We start from the raw sequence: 23345 nt of genomic DNA, 5'->3' as shown, positions 1-23345 counted from the left end.
TCTCCAAAATGTCATCTTTCCATAAAACAGGAAAAACAGCGGGGTGTAAGCATTTAACCCTTCAGTTTATCTTAAAACCTTAAAAGCACCAAATATGGAGATGCATAGTTTTCTCTCAACAGCAATAGGTCATACTGCCTTTATGAAAATAACCGCATACCTCTATGCCAGTTAATGTTCTAGGAATAAATTATTTTGTCTGCAAAATGTTAAGCAGAATTATTTTTACCTGCACTCTGCAGCCCATTTTACAACACAATTAATTCAAGCTATACTGGAAGCAAACACACATCACGTTCAGTTAGTAATTTAAATTATTCAGTTGATTTAACTGCTGAATTTTGCTCTACTTTCTCTCCTTTTCTCTCTTTCTTGCAGATTTTACTGAAACATGCTGATACAATTAAACAATTCTATTTGACTTTGCTTACGCATTGAATTCCTTCATCCTGGGCATGATGAAGCTTTCAGAAGCTCTAATATAATTGAGCTTGGGTCGGCGGAAAAATCTGTAATTCATTACTCAAGAAAATAAAACCAGGAGTCCTATTTCAACCGTCCGAGTGGAGCTTTGACCCATTTCTATGCTCTGGAATTGTAAATGGACTGAAATGGAATACCTGCTTTTCTAGGTCCCTCAAAGCTCTTTTTCTTCAACCCTTTTCAAAGTGAAGATTTACATTCTGTCTGGTTTGCGGTTGCTATTTCAGAAACGTTTTTTTTTTGTGGGGGTCACCCCTGACTTATCCCGCACACGTGTGCACTCCCCACACACACATTAATGCAGAAACATACACAACACCCGGCCCTTAACCACTCCCCCAAGAGTTTTCAGTGTTTATCTTTAGAGAAGCTCGGGTTTTGGTTTGTTGTTCTCCCTCCTCATTCAACATTCGGTACAATCTGCCTTTTCTCCACTTGCCTTGATTGTAGAGAAAGCATTTTTGTAAGCGTACCTTTTTGATCCAGCCCTGGCCACTGCCAGAATATTCTCCAGGTGAACAAAAAGAGTGGGGGGGAAAAAAAGATTTTTTTTGTCCAGGGCAGGGATTTAATAAGACCCTAACTTAATTATGTTAATTTCCTTAGAGCTGTTCTGTTATGCATAAACTATTCTGATCGGACATATCAGTGGAGATAACTCAGAGGTTGAGTAATCAATAGGATTGGGCATCAAGAATCGTTCTAACTTGGAATCGTTTCAAAAATTACGATTCCAATGGAATCTTTTTTTTATTGGAATCGTTTGGAAAATTTGGTTGCGAATCCGATCGTCGGTTCCAAATTGAATGCTAAAGTTTTAGTTTCGTAGTGGCCGACGTACTTCCAGGCGCTTGGTGTGTTGCAGCCATGGATCACAGTAAGCGGCGCTCTAAAGTGTGACTTTATTTTACGCTGAAAAATCCCGGTAAAACTGTAAATCACCCTTGAATCAATTTTGTTTCCCTCTTGTCTGTGAATTAAGCATGTGACCCAATTCAACTCCACCCCTTAAAGAATCGGAATCAAGAATCAATAAGAACCGGAACCAAAAAGAAGAATCGGAATTGTTAAAATCAAAACGATGCCCAACCCTAGTAATCAAGTAGCCTGACGTCGTCATACTCAGATTCTAGTCAGAATGTCCAAACAGCTCTGGTTTGAGCATAGTTGCTCCTCAACGGATCAAGTCCAGACCGAACTTCCTGACCTCAAATGTTGTGGGCGGGGCTAAGTTCGGCTGGCATCCAGGTTAGTAATCAAGTACAGTAATCGCGGAAAACCCATCACTAAAATCCTGCACAGATTCCTCATGTGTTGACCCTCTGGTTGAAATGCAGATTCATGTAAAACTTCAATGATTTCCCAATAGCACAATGTAATGTTTACAGTGCAACTCTCGGCCTAAGTGAGACTGACTCCCTAGGCTCCGTGGGGGATCTAACACAGTAGATACCAGGCACCAGGAATGTACAGTATTGTGTAATCACTTGGCAGCAGTCACACAAGGGAGATAAAGGAGAAGATGATAACATGTTACCAACAACAGCTTGATGCTAGATGGATTATTTCCTGGACTAGATGATCCTACTGCAAATATGCTCCTGTGTAAATAAAACTTGCTGTTAATGTGAGGTCATAATGGACTGTTGGACATTGTGAAAAAAATGTTAAGGCCATAGACTACAACTTTCTAATTATGTTGAGACCTTCCCATCCGTGTGACCTTGGGGTCGGTGAGTGTAGTTTCTCTGGCAGGCTGTCCTCTTTGTCTGCAGGAAAGTAACATGTGGCACATGTTAGTTAGTGCATTTATTAAATAGCACAGTTGCTTGGCAACCCTGCAGGACTTGGGAGGAGAGAGGAGCGGTTTTTGAGTACAGAAGGTGACTTCTGCTCGGCACATAAGTACGCTGACGGGTGTTCAATTATGAGAGTATTAACTTTACCAACGCTAGAGAAGTGATAGTGGTTTCAAAGCATCAAGTTACTGTATATTCCTTTAAGATTTCAGTTCTAGTTGATTTGGTGACACACAGGCCTAGTGTGTGTGGTTTTATACTAAAGCAAACACTTGTTGAGCAGCTGCTTTATCAGAAATCCACCACAAGAGCAACGGGAGTATCTGTTTTAGTGCAGCCAAACATCCATTGTTTTAATAAAAAAGTCAGTTAAAAATAATCGCAATTACCATGTCATGCACTTCAGATCTCCAGGTTACCTACATGCCGGGTTGTTTCCTGTAAATCCCTCAGTGCAAGAATGGCGGACTACACCACTAACAATGAAAACCATTACATCAAGAGGTAATTGCAAAATGTAAATACATTAATTGGCTATTGCTAAAAAAAAAAATGCTGACAATTAATAACATCAAATTGAATTCAAAATCGTTCACAGACTAGTTTCCAAGTGTCCATAGCAAGTGTAAAGTCAATCTTATAAGGTTATAATCAACTACAAGGTTAACAGGTGATTTCACATGACAGATAAATTGCATACCAGTTTTATCCCAAAAGCAGGATTTGTAGTAGGAGGCATATTTGTCTGTCACAAAATATTAATAACCCCCCAATTTTCTTTGAGCAATGATAAAGAAGTCAGTGTTGAAACCTCAGGGTGCTTATGAAAGAGCACTTTCTGCTGTAATTGTAAACTTCCCCAATCCTTGGTGATTAGATACGACTGTTGTCTTGGAGAAGCAGTTAAAGAGTTTCTCAGGCGCTGGAGTCTTTTATTTAGTTGCCAACTTGCGTAACGTATGCCAAAGCAGTTCACAGGGAAACTTAAGTGTTGGCTTTTTTCTATTTTCATTTAGATATTAACCCTATTACTGCCAACTGTGTGCCATCTGCAAGATGATACACTTGTAGAAATATCCTGTCTTTGAAGTGAGGCATTTAGGCTTGATTGATGAGAACAGCCCCCCATTACTGCATAACAACCTGACTGAATGCTATTGATTGTCCTGAATGCAGTGTTTTCTTTACAGTATAGTCTAAACTTCTTACTTACCTTTCAAATAGCCTTTTTTAGATTTAAATTATTCTGTGTGTGGAAAAATAGAAGTGTATGTTATAAAATGTATTCTGTGAGACATTACCACCTGAGATTTTGCTGCACCATTTATAGAGAGGTAGCTATTCCTTTTTAATATCTGTTTGAGAGGCAGTGTCACCAGCAAATCATTGAATCAGAATTGTTGCAATGTGATGAAGTAATTTGTCAGGCATTTAATCACTTGATTAGCCAAAGTTAGACATTCCCAGTAGGGCTTTACAATTAATCAAATTTTAATGACGATCACGATTTTGGCTTCCCACGATCAAATTCGCGTGATCCAGCGATATTTAAAATGCGTCATTCCGTTGCATAGAACGCTCCGTATCAAAGTTTTTTTTTTTTTTTTTTTTTTGCAAAGCTAATCTAGCTCTCCGTAAACCGCTGTCTGATCACGTGAGCCAATCAGAGTTGTTCCCTGCACTGCGCACAGTGCGCAGCTTAGTTTAGATATAGACAGTCAGAGGACAGAGTAACGTGAGGAAAATTCCACATCAGTTAGCAGTCGGTCATAAGTCAGTCACGAGGTTTACCAGTTTACCAGTAAACGCAACATTTTGTCCCGTCTGGGTTGTTTTTCAGACATCAGTGACCAGTGCTAGTTTGAGTCTTTAAGCTCATAGCTTTAGCGGCAGACTGTTGTACGTCCCGCTGTTGGAATCCTCTACAGTGAAATACAGTCACACTACACCGTTTAGCTGTCAGCATTTTAGCCGTGTTTAATCCAGTTACTACTGTAGCTAATGGTAGGCTAACGTTACCTGCTGTGTAACGTGTTATTAGTGTTTACTAGCGTGACATGCAGCGATGTTTCTGTTGCCTCTAACGTCTGTTTTGGAGCATCAGAGTGCAACGCAGACATTTAAGTGGCACCGTAATGAGGCACCAAAATCCACGTTGCTATTTGTCCGGTAGATACTGGGCCCCGGTGCGCCGTTAACATGAACATGCGCCGTTAACGTGAACAGAAAATTGCATTGCCTGTATCTTTTGGATGTGTGGAAAGCGATCGCACAACAGCTGAAATGGCATACTCCTTCATAGTATCCTTCAACAAAAGAGGAATGTAGCACAATATGGATGCACAATAAGGATATATTAGCAGGAATGTAGCACAATATGGATGTGAAAGCAGTTATAATTAGCTTATGTGACAATAAAATTTGTTTTGGTTAAAATCAACAAATAATGTGAATTAATCGCGATCTCAATATTGATCAAAATAATCGTGATTATCATTTTGGCCATAATCGTGCAGCCCTAATTCCCGGTTAGTGACTTTAACAAAATCCTCATTAAACCTCCTGGAAACATGATCTACTGTTACTTATATTCATTTTATGTATGGATACTGATTGAGCTGTTAATAAATCAACTTGTCTGTCTCACTTTTACATTAGACATTAACACTAGGTGCAGGTTGAATTAGTGTTTAGGTGAACAAAATCTGATCCCAGATTAGACCATTTTTATCTTAGTGGCTTTTACATAGAAAGAAATCTTAAAGCTAAACTTAAAAGGAGATGGCATGTTTGCAGATTATTTAATATTCATGCATTTTCTTTCTCTAATCTAGAATCTAGGTTGAGAAAATGATCCTGTCTTAGTCAGGCCTAAAGACATCCCATCTGTACATTACAGTAAAAATGCATGTGTTCACAAGTGCAGAGTTGTTGCCTTGCATGTGATTTTGTGTTTTGCTACGGCTCCCTGAGGCCCTCTCATTAGCTCCATGTTGAATCAGCTGAGAGCTGCTGCGCACTGGAGGGGAGGGACATTGGAAAGCTGGTGTGAAAACATCATGCTCTCCCGCTCTTTTCATATAATATGGGAAATAGGGCTGTCCTCGACTAAAGAAATTCTTAGTCGACTAACACATATATGATTTTGTCGATTAATCGATTAGTTGATGTAATCGACAGAGCTGTGCTCTTTGAGAGGTGATTAAGACTAGAAAAGCACAATATAAATGTAGTTAATGATCTGTAAAACTGACTTTCTCCACAATTAATCCTGCAAAAGCACCACTTTAAATCTTGTGTTTACCAGAAATGTGCTCATAAGTTTCTTGGAAATGAGTAATTAAGCATGAATAAGCATAAAAAATGACATCATCAACTAAAGAAATCTTAGTCGACTAAGACCAAAACGACCGATTAGTCGACTAAGAGGTGGCAGCCCTAATGGGAAATGTAGTTCTTTCACACTAGTATTTGTGCTCTTAGTCAGGGGGTGCTCAAAAGTAGGTGTCTGTCTCACTTTGGTAAAGGCATGTGAGGTGGACTGAGATATCAAACCTTTCCTGGATTAGAGTTGTCATTTGTTATGAAATTCTATCCAGGGGACATAGGAGTTGTATAACCTTTCTCATTTTAATGCTTGTGTAGACTTTTCTGTGAATGTCCCAGGTTTCACCTTAAGTCTTCATGTGATTATTGCCAGTGCAGAGGATTTTGTCTAAGCAGCTCTGCAAATTTAGAGATTTAGCTAGTGCCTTAAGGGGCTCTCTTTGCTTTTTGTAATCTAAAAACCTCCTGTCTTGATAGAAACCCTTTTGACATGAAGTATTTTCATAATAATTCTTTCATGACACAAATGTTGATTTAACCAGGTGTATAAAGTAACTTATATGTTGGTTATTGAATGACTTATACCGTGTTTAAAATAAATGGATATTAGCGATGAGGTACAGTATATGCCCCCTTTTTATTGAGAAAGTCACTGTGGATTTGTCCACCTTTCCATTAAATCTGAACAGTGTAGGACTGAAACTAGCTAATAGTAAAAATATTCATTACAAAACCTTTTTGATTTTTTTTTTTTTTTTTTTAAGGCCTTTGTCTCTATTGTTTGCTTGATTGTTCTGGGAGGATTGAAGCCACAACTGTAGAAATCTACACTGTTTACATTCCTTCAGTGTCAAAACAGCGGAATCTCCCAGAAAGTTTCTCTCCACAAAATAATGGATACCAGTCCCCGTTCCATCTGCCAGCGTCGAGTCTTTTACATAGACTAGAGTCTTTATGCCTTTCACTGCAACTTCTCTCACTTCTTTACATGCAGTGACAGTGATTAGATACATTGAATAATTACATGGAGGAAATTAGAAGGTGTGGATCTGATTTAACTGTAACGATCATGTTCACTTTGTCATATTAATAGACAATCAAGATAACTGCTTTAAATTAGTGCCACATTATTTGCTCCATATTTAAATAAAAAAAATGTGATGTGTGCTCAGGGGTCTTGTCATTTTTCAGCTGTGATGCCTTTACAGTCCGCTGTGCTGGAAGGGAGGAGCGCTGCTTTGTCCTTTTATAACCTGGGCCGAGAAAACACCATTGGATCATTTACGCACTTGAGAAACAAATAAAACAGGGTCTCTTTGATATAAATCAGAGCTGCTAATGCTAAAAAATATATGTTAAACTAGGGATGTGCTCTTTAACTCTCTTCCATCCGTTCAGTCTCAAGGAAAACCTATAATTTAAATAGGGTTTTTTGGTTGGTAGACAAAATAATAGGTTTCATGGTTATCTAAATAATGAGGCATGAGCTATGCATTTTTGTAGTACAATGCCTGTCAGTTATTTAAGAAAAGGGACCAAGACGAATATAAAAGATCCTATGTTTTTTGGCAAATCAAGCAAATATGAATTTTGTGAAGAATAGAATGTGAATTTGAGAGCCGTCATATTTGAATTTGGCAGTTTTCTGCATTGAAAAGATTGCCAGCTGACTTTCAAATCTAAGATGTTGATCTTGAAGACGACAATTACTATAACAAAATGGGCAGCCGGAATTACAAAATATATATGCAACTTGTAGTCAGTAGACTTAAACAATCAAAACCATCACGACCCTTTTTTAAATTATGTCAGATTGAAGTGTTTGTTTTCACAAAATGATGTAGTCACACAGGAGTTTTTGGTTGGGAGGGGGCTATTTTTTGCTCAAACGCATTCTTCCTTATCAAAACCTGGTGCCTACATTACCATGCAATTCAAACCCCAATAGTTCAGTCTGAGATTTGGGTGTGTTGTGGGAGTACTGCCCTTGAGCTGCTATAGCCTCAAGCAGACATGAGGAGTGGGCTACAGAGGTCTGAGCTCACTTCTTTCTCCACAACTCTAACTCCTTACCCCTAGATCTTTCTCATTTTCAAACTTGTGGTCTTTTGCCCCAATGATTAATGTCTGTCCTGTCAATCGAATAACTAATCTGATTTAAGATTTAATTTTGTTTCTGTAACTCCTTTTACAACAACCTTTGTTGCAGATGATCTCATTCATGCTTGTCACCATTGTTGTGGCTCTGGTACAGGATGATGACATCCCTTCTCTTAATCCCACCTACAAAGCTCTCATTGGCTCAGCTGTTTTTCCATCCAGGGAAACTGCCAGCAGTGAACACAACACTTCACCTTCTATTCAGAGGTCTTGATGTCTTGACTGGCTAGTGCTTGTAATGAAGAAAGTTTGTCTGCTCTAAGAAGCCCTCCAAGTAGCTACAAATGCCTCAAGTAGCTATTGCCTTGTAGCAAATTGAGAACAGAGTACAAGTCAAAAATGTTATTTCTTTTATTTACCTATAGCAGTGCAGATTTAGAATAAGTAGTTAGTAGAATGATCGGTCTCCATATATCCCAGAGCTCGTAGGACACCCTGCTGCGCCCCTCCTGTCTCTGCTCTGGCTTCTCCCACGCCGGTTTACACACCACATGTGCCAACTGGATGTTTGGCTCTCAGCATATGGCTCATATTTTCACTCATGTTCCATATCAAATTCCTTTCAGATCACTGCACTCATATGCCAAAAATGCTGTTGCAGTTGTTTGTGTTTGTCTGCTGAATCATGTCATTTGACCTTATTGTATGACTCGGACATCAGAGTTTTGACTTAAATGTTAATATGTGGAAATCTAACACTGCTGACATAGTATCACAACAGACAAAGGTTTATAGTTGGGGTGCTGTTTCTATTCATTTATTGGCTTCCTGGGCTGATTGGAGTAAAAAGGAAAGAGCTGCAATTTGATGAGTGATTTGTCAGACTCCTGCATATCCCACTAGAGGCTGATGTTAAAATTAAATGTTTTAAAGGAGATTTGCAAAAAAATGTAGAGTAATGCATCATCGTTATGTGCATGTGCGGAGGAGAAGAGGAGATTGCATGTAATTCTTTGCAATTTAGTGTTTCTATGGAAATTTTCATGGATAAATGCTTTCAAATTTAAAATTCCATTCAGGCCTTGTTGGGTGCAGCTGAAATGGGATTTGAATGGTAGTGTTATTGAACTAGTATTACAATATGGTTATCATGTCAACTGCACATACCTGCCCAGTTGGTGTTTGTTGCGTAATTACTAGCTTTAATGGTTGTACTTTCTTGCCAATAAAATAATAAAAATAAAATAAGTCACTGTTCCCCCAACTCGGGCAGACATACAGCAGAGTTTTTTTTATTTTTCATTCCTTTTCAGTAAATGTTTTCTCTGTGAATAAAAAGAGACCTCTGTTACATATCCAGTAAGTTTAGAAATAAATGTTCATGTGAAGCGTGTAATAGGATATACTGTAGGATCAAAAGAATCCAAAGTTCAACATCATCACTGAGGAGAGTATTATAGCATGTTTGTAAGTGACATTTTAATTGGCTTTTCATATTTTTTTTTTTATTGGTCATTAATTTGCTGCTGACAGAGACTTTACCTTTGGGATTTACTTTTGTTTAGTTGATAAAGGAGCACAGAGAAAAAGAGCAACTGGCTTTCCCTACTAGACAGTTTTTCAGTAGACAAGTAGGAAAAAAAACTGTCTGTTGGATGTTGCTACAATCCTTTTTGTTTGTCTTAGTTTTTACAGGAAACGTTCGCATTAATGGGGTCTTTCATAAACTTGGATCACTTCAGGCCACCTATGAACCGAGCACTTCAGTCAGAGCTGTTCTTACTCATTCTACCTCAAAGCTGGATGTTATCTAAACTAAATATTGGATGTAAACACTCATACTTACTATCAAGCGAGATTAAACAAATCTTTCCTTTTGTGTAAATGCAGTACAGATTGTCTCGAGCTATAGTTAGGGCTTTTTTCAATGTCGGTTCATTTATTGATCTTTTTTATATATATCCTATAGACATAGATAATAAGTGCCTGTCCACTTTCCTCTGCTCAAATTCCCAATCTTAAAACTTAAGAACAAAATTGTCTGACAGAAAACACTAATTTTATGTTCTTATGAGATAAAGTAAAAGAAACAAATGTTTGAGTTTGGGAAGCTATGACCAGCAAGTATTTGGTATTTTATCAATAATTGATATAACCAATACATTATTAACATTATGGATTCATTTTCTGTTGAATTACTAAACGAAAAAATCTTTTCAGCTTTATTAAAGTGTGTTAAATTCAGTCCACATCAGTGTTTATGGCGAGCTGCATGCCATTTTTATTGTCTTCACTATGTATGCACAGCATTTGGCCGCACGGCGAGTGCATCACTGTGCGCATCAGCCCCGCTGTAAAATTACTATAACTTTAAACAAAAACCTTAGGCACTTGAAGCAACTAAAGAAGCATCCGGCATTGCTTTAGCATCTTTGTTATTTCCCCATCTGTGACACTTTCCATCTGCTTATGTTACTCTTTCATCGGAGTCACGACAGTTAGAATTTTCTTTGGACAACTGTGTTTTCAAAGCAGGTAATGTGATTTAAACATTGTCATAATTGGATGTGTCATAGCTCAATGAATTGGCAGTCTGTTTCTCCTCTTGACTTTGTGGGTGAATTAGTCTCGCACTGCCAGACCTTCCTCTACAGCGCTGCGGAGGAGGGTCTGGCTAGTCCACACAGCATTTTGGGATTGGAAAAAAAATGTTCTGTGGTTTATTGGCATTTCTGCAAAATAGCCGCAGGAAGGAACTTGATTTGGTGGAACGTGTATGTTCAAAGGTTGTTTTAGTTGTGCAACAGAAAACTCAGATTGGATAGATAGTCTAGCTAGCTGTCTGGATTTACCCTGCAGAGATCTGAGGAGCAGTTAACCATAGTCCTCATAAATCCACTGGAGTTTTAAATTACAACACAAAGAAAGCAGAAGGTAACGGACATCCAGCCGAAAAGAGTGACATCCGGCGGAATTTCCAGCGGTAGGGCTTGGCCCCGAACGTCAATACCTTTTATGGCACTGACCGAAAATACTCCGATCCTATGAGTTTCGAAAAATTATGTATCTTTCGGTGCCAAATTTTGTTCCAAAAGCAAAAACGTATCTGTCCTCTCTGCGTATTGACAGAGAGCGGAGCTCCGACACACGCACGCACGCGCAGATGTGCGGACGGAGTAAAAAGCAAACTACGTCGGCTCTGCAGTTTTGTTGAAGTCACAGTGAGTCACGGCAATGCCGATCAAAGTGGTTTCAAGTGCGGTTACCGTTTTTCAAAACTCAACAGTGGTTTCTATGCCCTGGTGACTGACTGACAGGCTGAGGTTGTAAGGCAAGGCAACTTTATTTCTACAGCACCTTTCAGCAACAAGGCAATTAAATTGCATTCCTTTGCACTTAAGTTAGTTCTCCATTAGTTCAATGTTGACAACAGGGCGGTCACCAAGTTTATTGTTAAAGGTTTGTGTCATTATGCAGGTTGCATTTTAGTTAGTTCAATATTAGCCTGTACACAATGTAATTTGTTTATTCATTAATTATTTATAATATGTTCATGTTGTGGCAAAAAGGTTTCTCTTTTTTTATTCATTTTTAAAGTTTGGATTGATACCAATCCTGAGTATCTGACTGACGCACCCCTTTCCAAAAGCACAACCAGTTTTATTAATGTTACTCTGAGTGAGCAGTGTTACCAGAATGTTTTGATTCACAATTAAGGTGGAAAATAAAAGTTGTTTAATGTATTTTTGTTGATGTTGAAATTGATTTTAAAACATGTGGTATCGAAAAAAGTATCGTTAAGGAACTGGCATCGAAACTGAGGTATCGAAATTGACACCGGATCGAAAGATTTTGAACGATGCTCAGCCCTATCCAGCGGCAACGGAGCAATCCCGGAAGTGGAACGTCGTGGATATAGACTATGGGTGGAGTATTGAATTAGACATTGTCTTGTTCAAATTGAGGCTACGCAGTACAGTGATATTGGGTAATAGTTGGTAGTGGGAGTATTTCTTTCATTTCTGTGACCACTTTATGAAAAGTGACTCTGTAATGCTGTAAGCATTGTTTTACCCTCCATTGGCTATCAGTTTCTATTCTTTGTCCTTCTAAGATTTCATTTTATTCTTCTTCTGTTTTGAATGATGAGCAAGTGAGTAGCCAGAATGTGAGTAGCCAGAATGTATCTGTTATCAGTGTAATGGGTTGGTGAGAATTTAATGTACCCAAATTTCATCTGAAATTGACTTCCCATTGAGCCAAGGCAGACCAGTCTCCATGTCTTCATAAATTGTGGCCTGCACTTGTTTACTGGGCAGCCTGCGAATGTACAAGCATGTGTTAAATGCTCATGGTGTCGGCATTACTGCATCGTCAAAGGCCATAATGTCAGGTCTGGTAGAAAAGTGTTTAGTGAGGGTTTTCATTTTCTGTGATTGTGCTCTGGGATTTGGTGTTGATGAGTGAAGTCATAATAATGCCTTTTACACCCAGGTTTTACATCACATAGTACCATGTGCACTGCAGCCATTATTTACTTTTTTAGGGGAACAGATTTTATATGTTTGAAGATATGTCTCACTATAGATATGTACAGCTATGAAATATTTTCAGGTCGGAGGAGAAAACTATCATTTAGTAAAACAAGTACTGCAGATCCCTGTCCTTCTGTTCCAAAGAAATCTCCTTTTCCCTCCATAAACTGATATTTATGTACTGATATATGTTCACAGTACAGAAAAAACTCTTTAGTTTTCTAATTCACCATGTGGTTGCAAAGAATATTTTATTGCAGTATCATGTTTAGGGCTGCAACTAACAACTATCTTCATTAATCATTTGGTCAATAAAATATCATAACATTAGGAACAAATGCCCAACACAACTTCCTAAGGCCCAAAGAGATGTCTTCAAATAGCTTGTTTTGCCTCACCAACAGTCCAAAACAAAAATATATTGAATGTCCTATCATATAAGACAAAAAGAATCTGCATAATTCTTACAATAGCTGGAACCAGAGAGTTATTGCCTTTTTTGCTTAAAGGTCCCATGGCAATTTCACTTTTATGAGGTTTTTTAACATTAATGAGTTCCCCTAGCCTGCCTATGGTCCCCCAGTGGCTAGAAATGGCGATAGGTGTACACCGAGCCCTGGGTATCCTGCTCTGCCTTTGAGAAAAAGAAAGCTCAGATGGGCCGATCTGGAATCTTCCCTTTATGACCTCATAAGGGGAAAGGTTACCTCCCCTTTCTTTTGCTTTGCCTGCCCAGAGAATTTGGCCCGCCCCCTAGAAAGAGAGAGACATCATGGCTTGCAAACGAGCGAAGCATGGCAGTTGGTCAAGGCCACACCCCCACCCTCCACCTTGCCCCCCCTCTCTCCTCCTCAATAGCATTTAAAGCTACAGACACAGAAATGAGCCCAAACAAAGCTCATTGTGGGACTGGCTCGTAGTGGCTGTAATTCTGCACCAAGGCTGAATTTCGGGAAAGAGATTTCAGATACAGTATTAGGGGACCACTAAGGCCTATATAAAAGCATCCAAAAAGCAGCATGTCATAGGACCTTTAAGGCAGTGGTTCCCAACCTTTTTTCCTTGGCGCCCCCCCTACTTGTGTCTAAGAAAAGCTGAGACCCCCCTCCGAAACCGAAGTTGAGGTAACTTTCCCTTACTTTCTTTTTTGATACAGCACTTTTACGTTTCTCCGCCATGTTTTGTTCATAAAATAGTGATGCCGTGGCGGCAGGAAAAACGAGGATGATAGCAGCTAGCAGCTGACTTGATGACAGCAAGGGTCCCAGGTTAAGAGGTCCCGGAGGTTTGGCCTACTAAGTAGCCTGCCTACAAGTTTAAGCTACAACAAAAATATAGTTTTTATACAGACTTTTGTATACATTATATATTTATCATAATTTGTTTAACATGTGCAAATATTTTTTTTTTTACCTCAAACCAGATAAAGACTTGCGCCCCCCCTGTGATCTTTGCCGCCCCCCTTAGGGGTCCCGGACCCCAGGTTGGGAACCACTGCTTTAAGGAACAGTTATAAAAAATAGTTGCTGATTAAATTTCCTGTCGATTGATTGGTTGATTATGCTCAGCCAACACTAATGTGCTCCATCCAGAAATTAAAACTCCTTAATCTCCTAAATTCAATATAGTTAAACCATTAATTCTGACACACGTAATATCTTCTGCAGATGAAATTCAGCAGGACTTTGATTTTGTATTTTTAATCATAACATCGTTGTGGAAGCCAGCATTTATGCCTGACTTACATTGACTCTGCTGCTGCTTTTGACCCAGATTTGCACAGACGGCAACAGATCCATCTCGAGAATGCTGGCTGTAATGCATTATTAAACCTTCTCTGTGCTCCCAAATGACAGAGGAACATGACATTTCTCCTTGGAGAGTAGATATGTATTTTGCATCAACAGAGCAGCCACAGTTTGAAGGACTTGTAGATGTGTTAGAGCGACTACAGGTCTGATTTGCTTTAGTGGTTGGCCCTCTGTTTCTATCAGGGTTACTGTATCAGCTGAGTTTCTTGGCATTTTCAGTTGAAAATTACTTTAAAACACCAGGGCTCTCCTAGTGCTTATTTTATTTACTGGTGATTTGGGACAGTTAAGTTTTCACGTACAATGCTGTAGTTCCCAAGGGCGGAAGTCTACAGTATGCTGACAGATGAATTTCAAAAGTGGGAAAGCCTTTTAAAAAGTGCGATACATGCACCAGTTGACCCAAGTGTAGTATGAAATACTCCATTAACCCTTTAAACTCTGCAACAGATTTGGTCCGCCACTGCTTCAGTGGTGTGTTTGCTTATTGTGATGTAATTTCTTGCAGTAATCTTCAAATGCTTCATATCCCTACTACGAGTCAGTACAAGCTAAGCTAAAAGGTTAAGTCAATAAACCATAATGATTAATAAAAGTATTCAAATTGTAAATAAAAAAACGTGGACGTGTTTTCATCACATTTTACTAAATAATAAAATTATTTTCCTTAACACTCCATTACGTTATTTTTTTTTGAGATATACTCATTTTTATGAGCAGAGCGCAAAGGCTTTTTGATAGTTTCATCTGCAATAGAAATGGTCCAGATGTTTTGCACTGGATGTCACATAACGTGATGACGTCATCGCAAGCATACAACGTAATGGCGTGAAAGACAGAAGCCTTACCTTTCTGCTGCAAAAAGAATGAATACTTAGTTTTCATGAAATACTATGAAAACTAAGGGTTAACGGCTACTGTAAAATGCCCAAATATTTTCACTGTATCCATCAATTTGTTACATGAAAGCTGTATCCAATCTTTAGGATTATAGAAAATTACTAGGAAAATTTTCTTCCATTCCTACATATGAGCAGTATCAGTCGCTGTGCCAAACACTATATCCAAAGAAATGGAGATCCACCATAAACACTGCTGAGTGAAGATACCACAACATTTTGAGGAGACTGGATAATCTGTGTGTGATTTGGCTGTGTTAAGGTTACAAAAAACTGAGCTAGCTCTGTGTGGTTTTATTAATTTATTTATTTTCTTTCTCTGTCTCACTCTAGCTGCCTCTGAGGGGAGAGTCAACGGAGGGGAGGATTTCTTTCAGAAGGTGAGTGTGTAGTCTGCACATGGATAGCGTTGGCTTTGTCTTTGGGTTGCGTTCAAGCCCACTGAGCAGCACTTCTCTCTTGGTTAAGGGAGCAGATGTCAGGTGCTCTACACTCGTAATTACAAATCAAAACAAACAAAAACAACGGAACGACTCTGACGTTGAATCACTCCAGGGCTCTGATCCTGTAACACAGCTGACACAACACTTTGGGCTTTTCTCACTACATAAAAGACCATAATACACCAGATCATCTCTTTAGTTTAAAATGAGGGAGAGGTTAACCACAGGCCTGCTTCGGCCAGCTCTGCCTCACTAACTTTTCTTTGTCACTGATTTAATTAGTTAATGCTCAGAAGCTTCATTACATCTAGGGCTGAAACGATTCCTCGAATAACTCGAATAATTTGATTACAAAAAATCCTTGATGCAAAATGATTTGCCTCGAAGCTTCGTTAAATCAATGTTACCAACCTCCTATTGCCTTACGGACAGTGTTTCCACACGGATCATTATTATTGTCGCACACCAGACGCTGCTAAGTCTGTGGGCGGCACATGCCAGAGCGTAAATAGTGAGGGGCTAAGAGAAGAGACAGGCTGGAGAAAACGACAGAAAGTGTCCAAAGTTTGGAATCAGTTCAAACGTAGTTAAAACGAGAACTCTGTACAGTGTGTCTACTGAAAAACAGAACTAGCTTACCACAATAATAGCACAACGTCAATGCTTCAGCATCTCAACAGAAAACATTTCTCATCCATTCCACGAAGCGGACCTGACAAAAGTAAATCACGGAGTTGTATGGACAATGAAACTACACCAAACACAACAACTACCAAAAACAAAGACGAGAAAATACGTAGCAGTGACCACAATTTGATCTAAAGAGCCGACTTGTTGACTATCCCGTCGGAGAAACAGCTGATTGTTGCGCACCATTTTCTATCACTCTTTTCACAGAGAAACAGCTGATCAACGATCTACTAGCATAACTAACTCAATCTAAATTAAAATAGATTATAGTTAATATTTACATATACATATATTTACATATAGGCCTATATACAGATCAGTCTCAGGATGAAACTTGTAGTTCTGAAAGTTAAGTTGCACAACTTAAGGTCATGTTTATGTATGTTTAATGTATACCTTAGTGTGAGTTGTCATTTCAGAAAATGTTTTCTTTAAAAATTTTACAATGTAATATGGTACTTAAATGCACTTCATATGTTTAGTTTTTTGAGAGATGATATTGTAAGCAATGTAGGCAACAAAAATGTTGCTTTTTCTGAAAATTTAACCAAACTATTGTTTATTGCTCTTCAATAAAACAAAAGTATTTCTTATCCGATTACTCGATTAATCGATGGAATAATCGGTAGGATACTCGATTACTAAAATAATTGATAGCTGCAGTCCTAATTACATCCAATAAAACAAGGATTTGCCTCAGTGATCTCAAATAGTCTTGAATAGGTTTTTTTTTTCTTATTACAACTTGCTCACATTGTGTCAGTGGTGCTCATTGATCAGTCAAGTGTGACCCTATGTGCTGTTAAAGAGTCACTGTAGAGTTTAAACAGGCATTTCTATTAATTAATGGTCTTTTTATATAAGCTTCAACTACAAGGATTAGTGTTTTTAAAGCAATGTTCTATTAAAGGCTCCATGTTTCAACAATAAAATAATTTCCAAACATTCATTAATGACATTACAGGGACCTTTACAGCTAATCCTGACCAAGGCTGGGTGACATAGATATAAAAAAAAACTGATCTGATAGAACATTTCCCCGATAAGACAATTAGAAACTGTCAATTACCGGGATATGCTATATAAATAAATATTTACATATAAATATGGATTTACATTTCTTGACAGCGCACTAACAACCAATCACATAAATACAGCTATTTCTTAATAATTGGAATTACAATTATTAATTATTTCTTATAATTAATAATTACATCGTAAAACGTGTGTGTGTGTGTGTCAAGAGAAGACTAATCACATGGCGCTGAAAATCACATTTTCAACAATCAAAGTTAACTGCTGATTAAATTTTCACAGACGGTGTCTAATTAATTGTAATGTTCTCTTTTATTATCTTGAGGGAATTCATTCTTGTTTAAAATCCAGTTTCCTGATGTTAAACTTGCTCCATCTATAGTATGTTAATGTTCTGTAATGATATAAATGATGGACAGTGGTTTGTTTTAGCAGTCCTCTTTTGTAAATTTTCCGTATTTGGTTTTGGAGGTTAGAAAGCTGAGTTACATGTCAAAGAAGGAGGCAATTTAACTGTCCCTGAAGCAGTTTTTAAAAACCAAGTAATGCAAACCAGGCGTCTTAAGATTCTCCTCCTTGGAATCTTCACAAGGACTCTAGATATACTGTAGATCTGTCTCCACCTCTTTTAGTTTGGATATAAGTGTAATGTTTAAGATACCCAGTCTAAGTGTCTTGCTCACTCCACAAAGCTACTATGACAAAATACGACTGTGGGTTTTTAAGTCTCTGGCTTGAATATTGTCACAGCTCGTTCAAAGAAACTGTGGTTACTAGAGGTTAAATTGTCAATTAGAAATTGTTGTGCAGCTGTTTGGGTTGGCAGACTGGTGAAGAGCAGTAGAGGAGGAGTGCTAAAGTCATGTTTTTATTGTAGAATTTCTATTTGGATAACTCTGTATAGTTTCCCTCTGATAGCGTGATCACCATACATGCCCAATTAAAGTCAGGAAAATAAACACTGAGTGCGACCGTGGAACCGTATTGTTGAAAGAATATGGATGAGGTGTGTAAAATACCTTGAAGTTGATGAAAATGGAAACTCTTAGTTGGACTTTTTCCTGCTAGTCCAACACACCCATCTACCACACATTCTCAGTGAGACTAATAAAGTACATGCGTAGCAACTCTCTCTCTCATGTGAGGTCATTTTTGACGCACACGCTTTTACATATTATGCTTTGGGAATGAGATTTTGCAGTTGCCTTAGCAGTGAGATTTAGAGTTCAGTTGCTTAAGAGTGCAACATAAAATGGTCCACCCCCGCACTATATCCCCAGGCCCAGTGGCTGTGGTTGATCAAACACTCTTACTCACTGTCTGCTGGACTTCCTTTGAGTCCACAGAAACATTTTGTTATAGAGAGCAAACAGTCCACTCTCTTCATGTAGTCAATGAAAAAGGAAAGAGCATAGCAGACAAAGTAGGACCACAGGAGGGTGCCACAGCTGGGAAATTAGCCTTGTTCAAGTCCCTTCAGCTCACATGGGGGAATCTCGCCAACTTCATGTCCCTCTTTCTTTTCAATCTTTGTTTTGGTTTCCTATCTCTGCCTCCTGCTCTTCCATCCTGCTGTTATTTCATTTTCACATTTCATTAAACCCATAGTGTGCCTTTGTTATCAGTCTGGTATAACAAGGGGATTTTTCTGCAAATATATAGCTTGAAGCGTGCATCAGTGAACAGTTCATCACACTGTTGTGCAGTGAAGGTTTTTGACTGAGAACTGTTGGAGTGTCAAATCATGGCACCAGACCACTAAGCTGTTTGGAGAGCTGTGCAGAAGTTGAGCCGTGGCACATCAGAGAGCCGAGAAGCTCGGCTGGTTGAGACGATAACTGTGCACCACAGACGAGCTTGGAGTGGATTTGAGTTGAGAGATGCCTTTGAACCCCTTGCAAGTTCCTCCCTGATCCCCCTTCCATCGCTCCTTCCCAAGAGTGTGGCTTTGTAAATAATGCCAGGCGTGATGTATAAGTGCCAGGGCACTCAGATCACAGGCCAGGCGTAATTCATTTTAATATAGCACTGCAGCATCTTGTATTTCACTGCGCTGACACAGGGAAAGTAGAAAAAGACTGTCAAGATGAAATATTTGGTTGGCATAACATTGTAAGATGTTGAAATAACCAGAGGTGGAAACAGTACTAAAATATTGTACTCAAGTAAAAGTACCAATACTTTGATGAAATAAACTTAGCACAAAAAGTAAGGACATTTGTGTTTGGTAGATTATTTCTCTGTGGTAACAATGCTTTTTGGCAATAAATCTTATACCGTTGGAAATCCTGTTTAGTTCCCTTTCAAATGGTGCCCCATTTGTAAGGAACGTGCATTTGTGGGACGAGCCCATGAAAAATTTGCCAAATCTTCTCTACCAATGCCAAACAGCTTATTCTGTCATTGACTCGTTTGGTGGATTGGATGATTCTGCCTACGGCAGTTGGATCGTAGGGTCAAAGTGTGGAGAAGACGCGGAGAACGCTATGCTGATTGCTGCACCAATAGGGTAACACCTTTTGGTGGAGGCAGTGTGATGGTGAGGGGCGGCATCTCCCTCACTGGAAAAACGAGGCTTGTCATCATTGGAGGCAATCTCAATGCAGAGAGATATAGAGATGAGATTCTGCAACCAGTGGCAATCCCATATCTCCACAGTCTGGGACCGAACTCTATCCTCCAAGATGACAACGCTCGCCCCCACAGGGCGGGGTTTATCAGAGACTACCTCCAGAATGTGGGAGTGGAGAGGATGGAATGGCCTGCCAGCAGTCCTGACCTCAACCCCATTGAACACTTGTGGGATCAGCTTGGGCCTGCTCTCGTGCCAGAGTGACCAACACAACCACGTTGGCTGACTTGCGACAAATGCTGGTTGAAGAATGGGATGCCATCCCACAGCAGTGTGTGACCAGGCTGGTGACCAGCATGAGGAGGAGGTGCCAGGCTGTTGTGGCTGTGTATGGCTCTTCTACACGCTACTGAGGCTCCTGTTTGTGAAATAAATAAATTGTTAAATTGCCAATATGTCTTGTTTCTTCAAACTTCAATCATCCAATCCGCCAAACACCAAACGAGTCAATGGCAGAATAAGCTGTTTGGCATTGGCAAAGAAGATTTGGCAAATTTTCCATGGGCGCAACCCACATACTCAGCGCTGCTGCTCATCCCACAAATGCATGTTCCTTACAAATGGGGCACCATTTGAAAGGGAACTAAACAGGCTTTCCAACGGTATAAGATTTATTGCCAAAAAGCATTGTTACCACAGAGAAATAATCTACCAAGCACAAATTTCGTTACTTTTTGTGCTAAGTTTATTACTCAAGTAGAAGTGAAATGACCTATCTGAAAAATTACTCAAGTAAAAGTAATAAGTAGTTCATTTAAAATGTACTTTTAAGTAAAAGTAAAAAAAAAAACCTGTAAAACGGGGCGGGGGGATCTCTCCCATGTAGTGAAAATAGGACTGAAACGGTCTCTGAACTTTCGTCGCTCGCCTGATCCATCTCGTTCTCAATCTCCTACAGAAAGACTTGGCGCCTGGTAGGCAGCCTAGATCAGGGCCGGAGTGGGACTCATTTTCATCCCACTTTACTTAACGAAAAATTTAATCAAAACCTTAGTATATAAGTCTGCAATAGCGCCCTGTTCTCTACAGCCTCGTAATTCAGTGTATTTTTGTAAAATATCACTATTTCCAAGTGTTGCTTCACAATGTAGATATATTAGACAAGTTAACATCTTAACAACAACCCAATGATGTTCAACACTATCAGAATCTATTTTCTGTGCAAATAAGTAATCACAGATATCCAAAACTTGAAATTAAATAAAGAACAAGATACATTGTATTGCACTTTCTAATGACACCATCTCTCCTTTTTACAAAGCTTTCTGATCAAGTCAAGTCAGTTTCATTATGGTAGTGCCGAATCATCTGGCATCATTAATTATCCCAGGGCATTTTTCATATATAGCAGGTCTACACCACACGCTTATTAATTCTTATAATATTCAGTCAATGAGCAACCATACCTGCCCAAATTGGAGTTATGGGCTCATATATAGCTGGTGCTTGGTAACGTTACTGGCTCTTCATTGTCACTGTTAGCAGCAAACTGGACTAGTAGCTGCTGCTGCGGAGCTGCAAGAAAAAGTTTGATTCATAAACATAAATGCTGGTTTGCAGGCAACGTTGTATTGTTTTGCAAGACCGCTAGCATCCCTTAGCCTCGTGAGACCGTCCTGATCTCGCGAGCTCCAGTTTTCCACTCGCAGATCAGTCTGGCATCTTGAGATAGAGAAAATTTGGAGCCGTTCGCCAAACGACCGACCAATCAGCATTGGTTTTGAGGCGGGTTTAGGTGTGACGCAACGAGAAGCAACTGTTCAGTCTAAACAACATGGCAGCTTCCACGGATGAGATGAGCGTAGCTATCGCGCAAGTTTTATCCGAATTAGAAAGTATTCCTTCATTGAAAGAAGAGCAAAAAACGGCACTGGAGGCTTTTCTCGGAGGAAAAGATGTTTTTGCTCTTCTCCCGACTGGTTTCGGCAAGAGTTTGATATATCGTTGATCTGATTGGTTGATTTGGCCCGTCTATCACCAACATAGGTGGTGATAGACAGATGGTTTATCCAATCAGTTAACCAGTATTATCGCCCCTTCCCAAAAGTTCTCCAACGGAAAGTTCCCAGATGGATATGCTGAGCAAATGCAGAGCAAGCCACCTGGCGGAGTCAGGTTAAGCATCCTGCACTTCTCCTAACTAACTTAGCTTACCCGTCTCACCATCTTCATTTGGCGTTTCGCTAAAAAAAGAAAAAGTTAATCTGGCCGCGTCACTTTCTAGAGCTCTCCTTTTTAAATTGTCACCTTTTCAGTGCCGTTTTGCACTTTCTATTACCCATTTAAAACAGCTTATTTTTGCTCGCGGTGGCATCCTCCAACAAGCACCAGTGACTGAAGTGTACGTGGACGGTTTTAGTTTTTTTAGCAAGGTGCCACCGTTGGAGGACTCAAAACATAAATACGTCATCATTAACCAGGCTGCGAGTGAGCTGCATGAATGTAGAGAACGGTGGTCTGCAAGAAAAAATAAATACTGTAAATACAAAGAATGGGCTGTGAGTGCAGGCAGCCTAAGGACAGCATCTATGATATTCTACTATGATTTCAACCAGACCCTTACAACCAAAAAACCAGACCAGCCCACCGGGAATTCTCCCGGTGCTCCCTATTAGCCAATCCGGGCCTGGCCTAGATTCTGATCATTCGTCACTGTAGTGGTAGTTTTTCTTCCTTTCGGTTTTCGTTAGTCGAAGTTTTTTTTTTTTTTTTACTCTGTAACAGATGGGATTTGTAATAGCGAAATTAGCGAAAGTAGCGAAATACAATACTTCACTCAAAACGTAATCAAGTACATTTTAAATTACCGATTTTAAAAACTACTTGAAAAATACAAAATGCACAACAAAACTACTCAATACAGTAACGAGAGTAAATGTATTTCGTTACTTTCCACCTCTGGAAATAACTAGGTCAGTATGAGTGCCATCAAACCACATCTAAACAAATGTTGGTGTTTCTGCAGCCGAAATTAGTTAATCATGTATTGCGTGAATGATGTGTACTTGATACATTTCAATAGTAGCTGTTTATGCAGAAGTGCCCTTCTACTAATGTATGTTGCTCTTTCGTAACCATGCACATGTTCATATTAGTCCGAAGTGTAATGGGGCTTTAGCTGCGAGTTAGCACTCAGGTCGTTAACATGAACTCAGTTATGACTGTTGAGTCTCGTGGGGATGGTTCAGACCATGTTGTTCCTTCGGTCGGTCTCTTTTCACCCCCCAACAGCCCTCTGTGTCCCACACACACACACACACACACACACACACACACACACACACACACACACACACACACAATCCAGCTGAATCAACAGCTGCACCATCGCAGTGAGAGCCAGAAAACATGCCTCTATGTTGATTGCTGCTGTGCTATAGTATAGTACAACCATCCAGACGTACACACACACACAGTCACGTGTGTTGAACACATGTGCTGTCTTTCAGGACATTGCCTTAATGATATCCTGTTTGATTTCACATACAGCTCTGCACATACACCAGCTGCAAACCTCTAAGAACCTATCATCGTGTCAAGGTTGTGCCATGTAACTGATCAGAACCATGGTCATTTATGTATTCATTTCAG

The 23345-nt window shown here is 39.4% G+C and overlaps 1 protein-coding gene and 1 long non-coding RNA gene across 3 annotated transcripts in view; one reads left to right on the top strand and one right to left on the bottom strand.

Annotated features, from left to right (window-relative positions):
* LOC116055878 (protein bicaudal C homolog 1) overlaps positions 1–23345 on the top strand; it is a 71748-nt gene that overhangs the window by 9588 nt on the left and 38815 nt on the right. For both annotated transcript variants that reach the window (XM_035992131.1, XM_031307929.2), the window contains exon 2: positions 15288–15334. In XM_035992131.1, the coding sequence (XP_035848024.1) occupies positions 15288–15334 (47 nt within the window). The remainder of the gene's footprint in view (positions 1–15287; positions 15335–23345) is intronic.
* LOC116055887 lies at positions 1311–7069 on the bottom strand. The gene is made up of 3 exons (XR_004106431.2): positions 7055–7069; positions 4575–4576; positions 1311–1426 (listed from the first exon to the last, which is right to left on the bottom strand). It is a non-coding gene; the product is annotated as an uncharacterized LOC116055887 (long non-coding RNA).

The sequence above is a fragment of the Sander lucioperca genome, chromosome 15 (assembly GCF_008315115.2).
Source record: "Sander lucioperca isolate FBNREF2018 chromosome 15, SLUC_FBN_1.2, whole genome shotgun sequence".
NCBI lineage: Eukaryota > Metazoa > Chordata > Actinopteri > Perciformes > Percidae > Sander > Sander lucioperca.
Note: the sequence above shows the minus strand (reverse complement) of the source record. Positions and strands in the feature narration are given on the sequence as shown.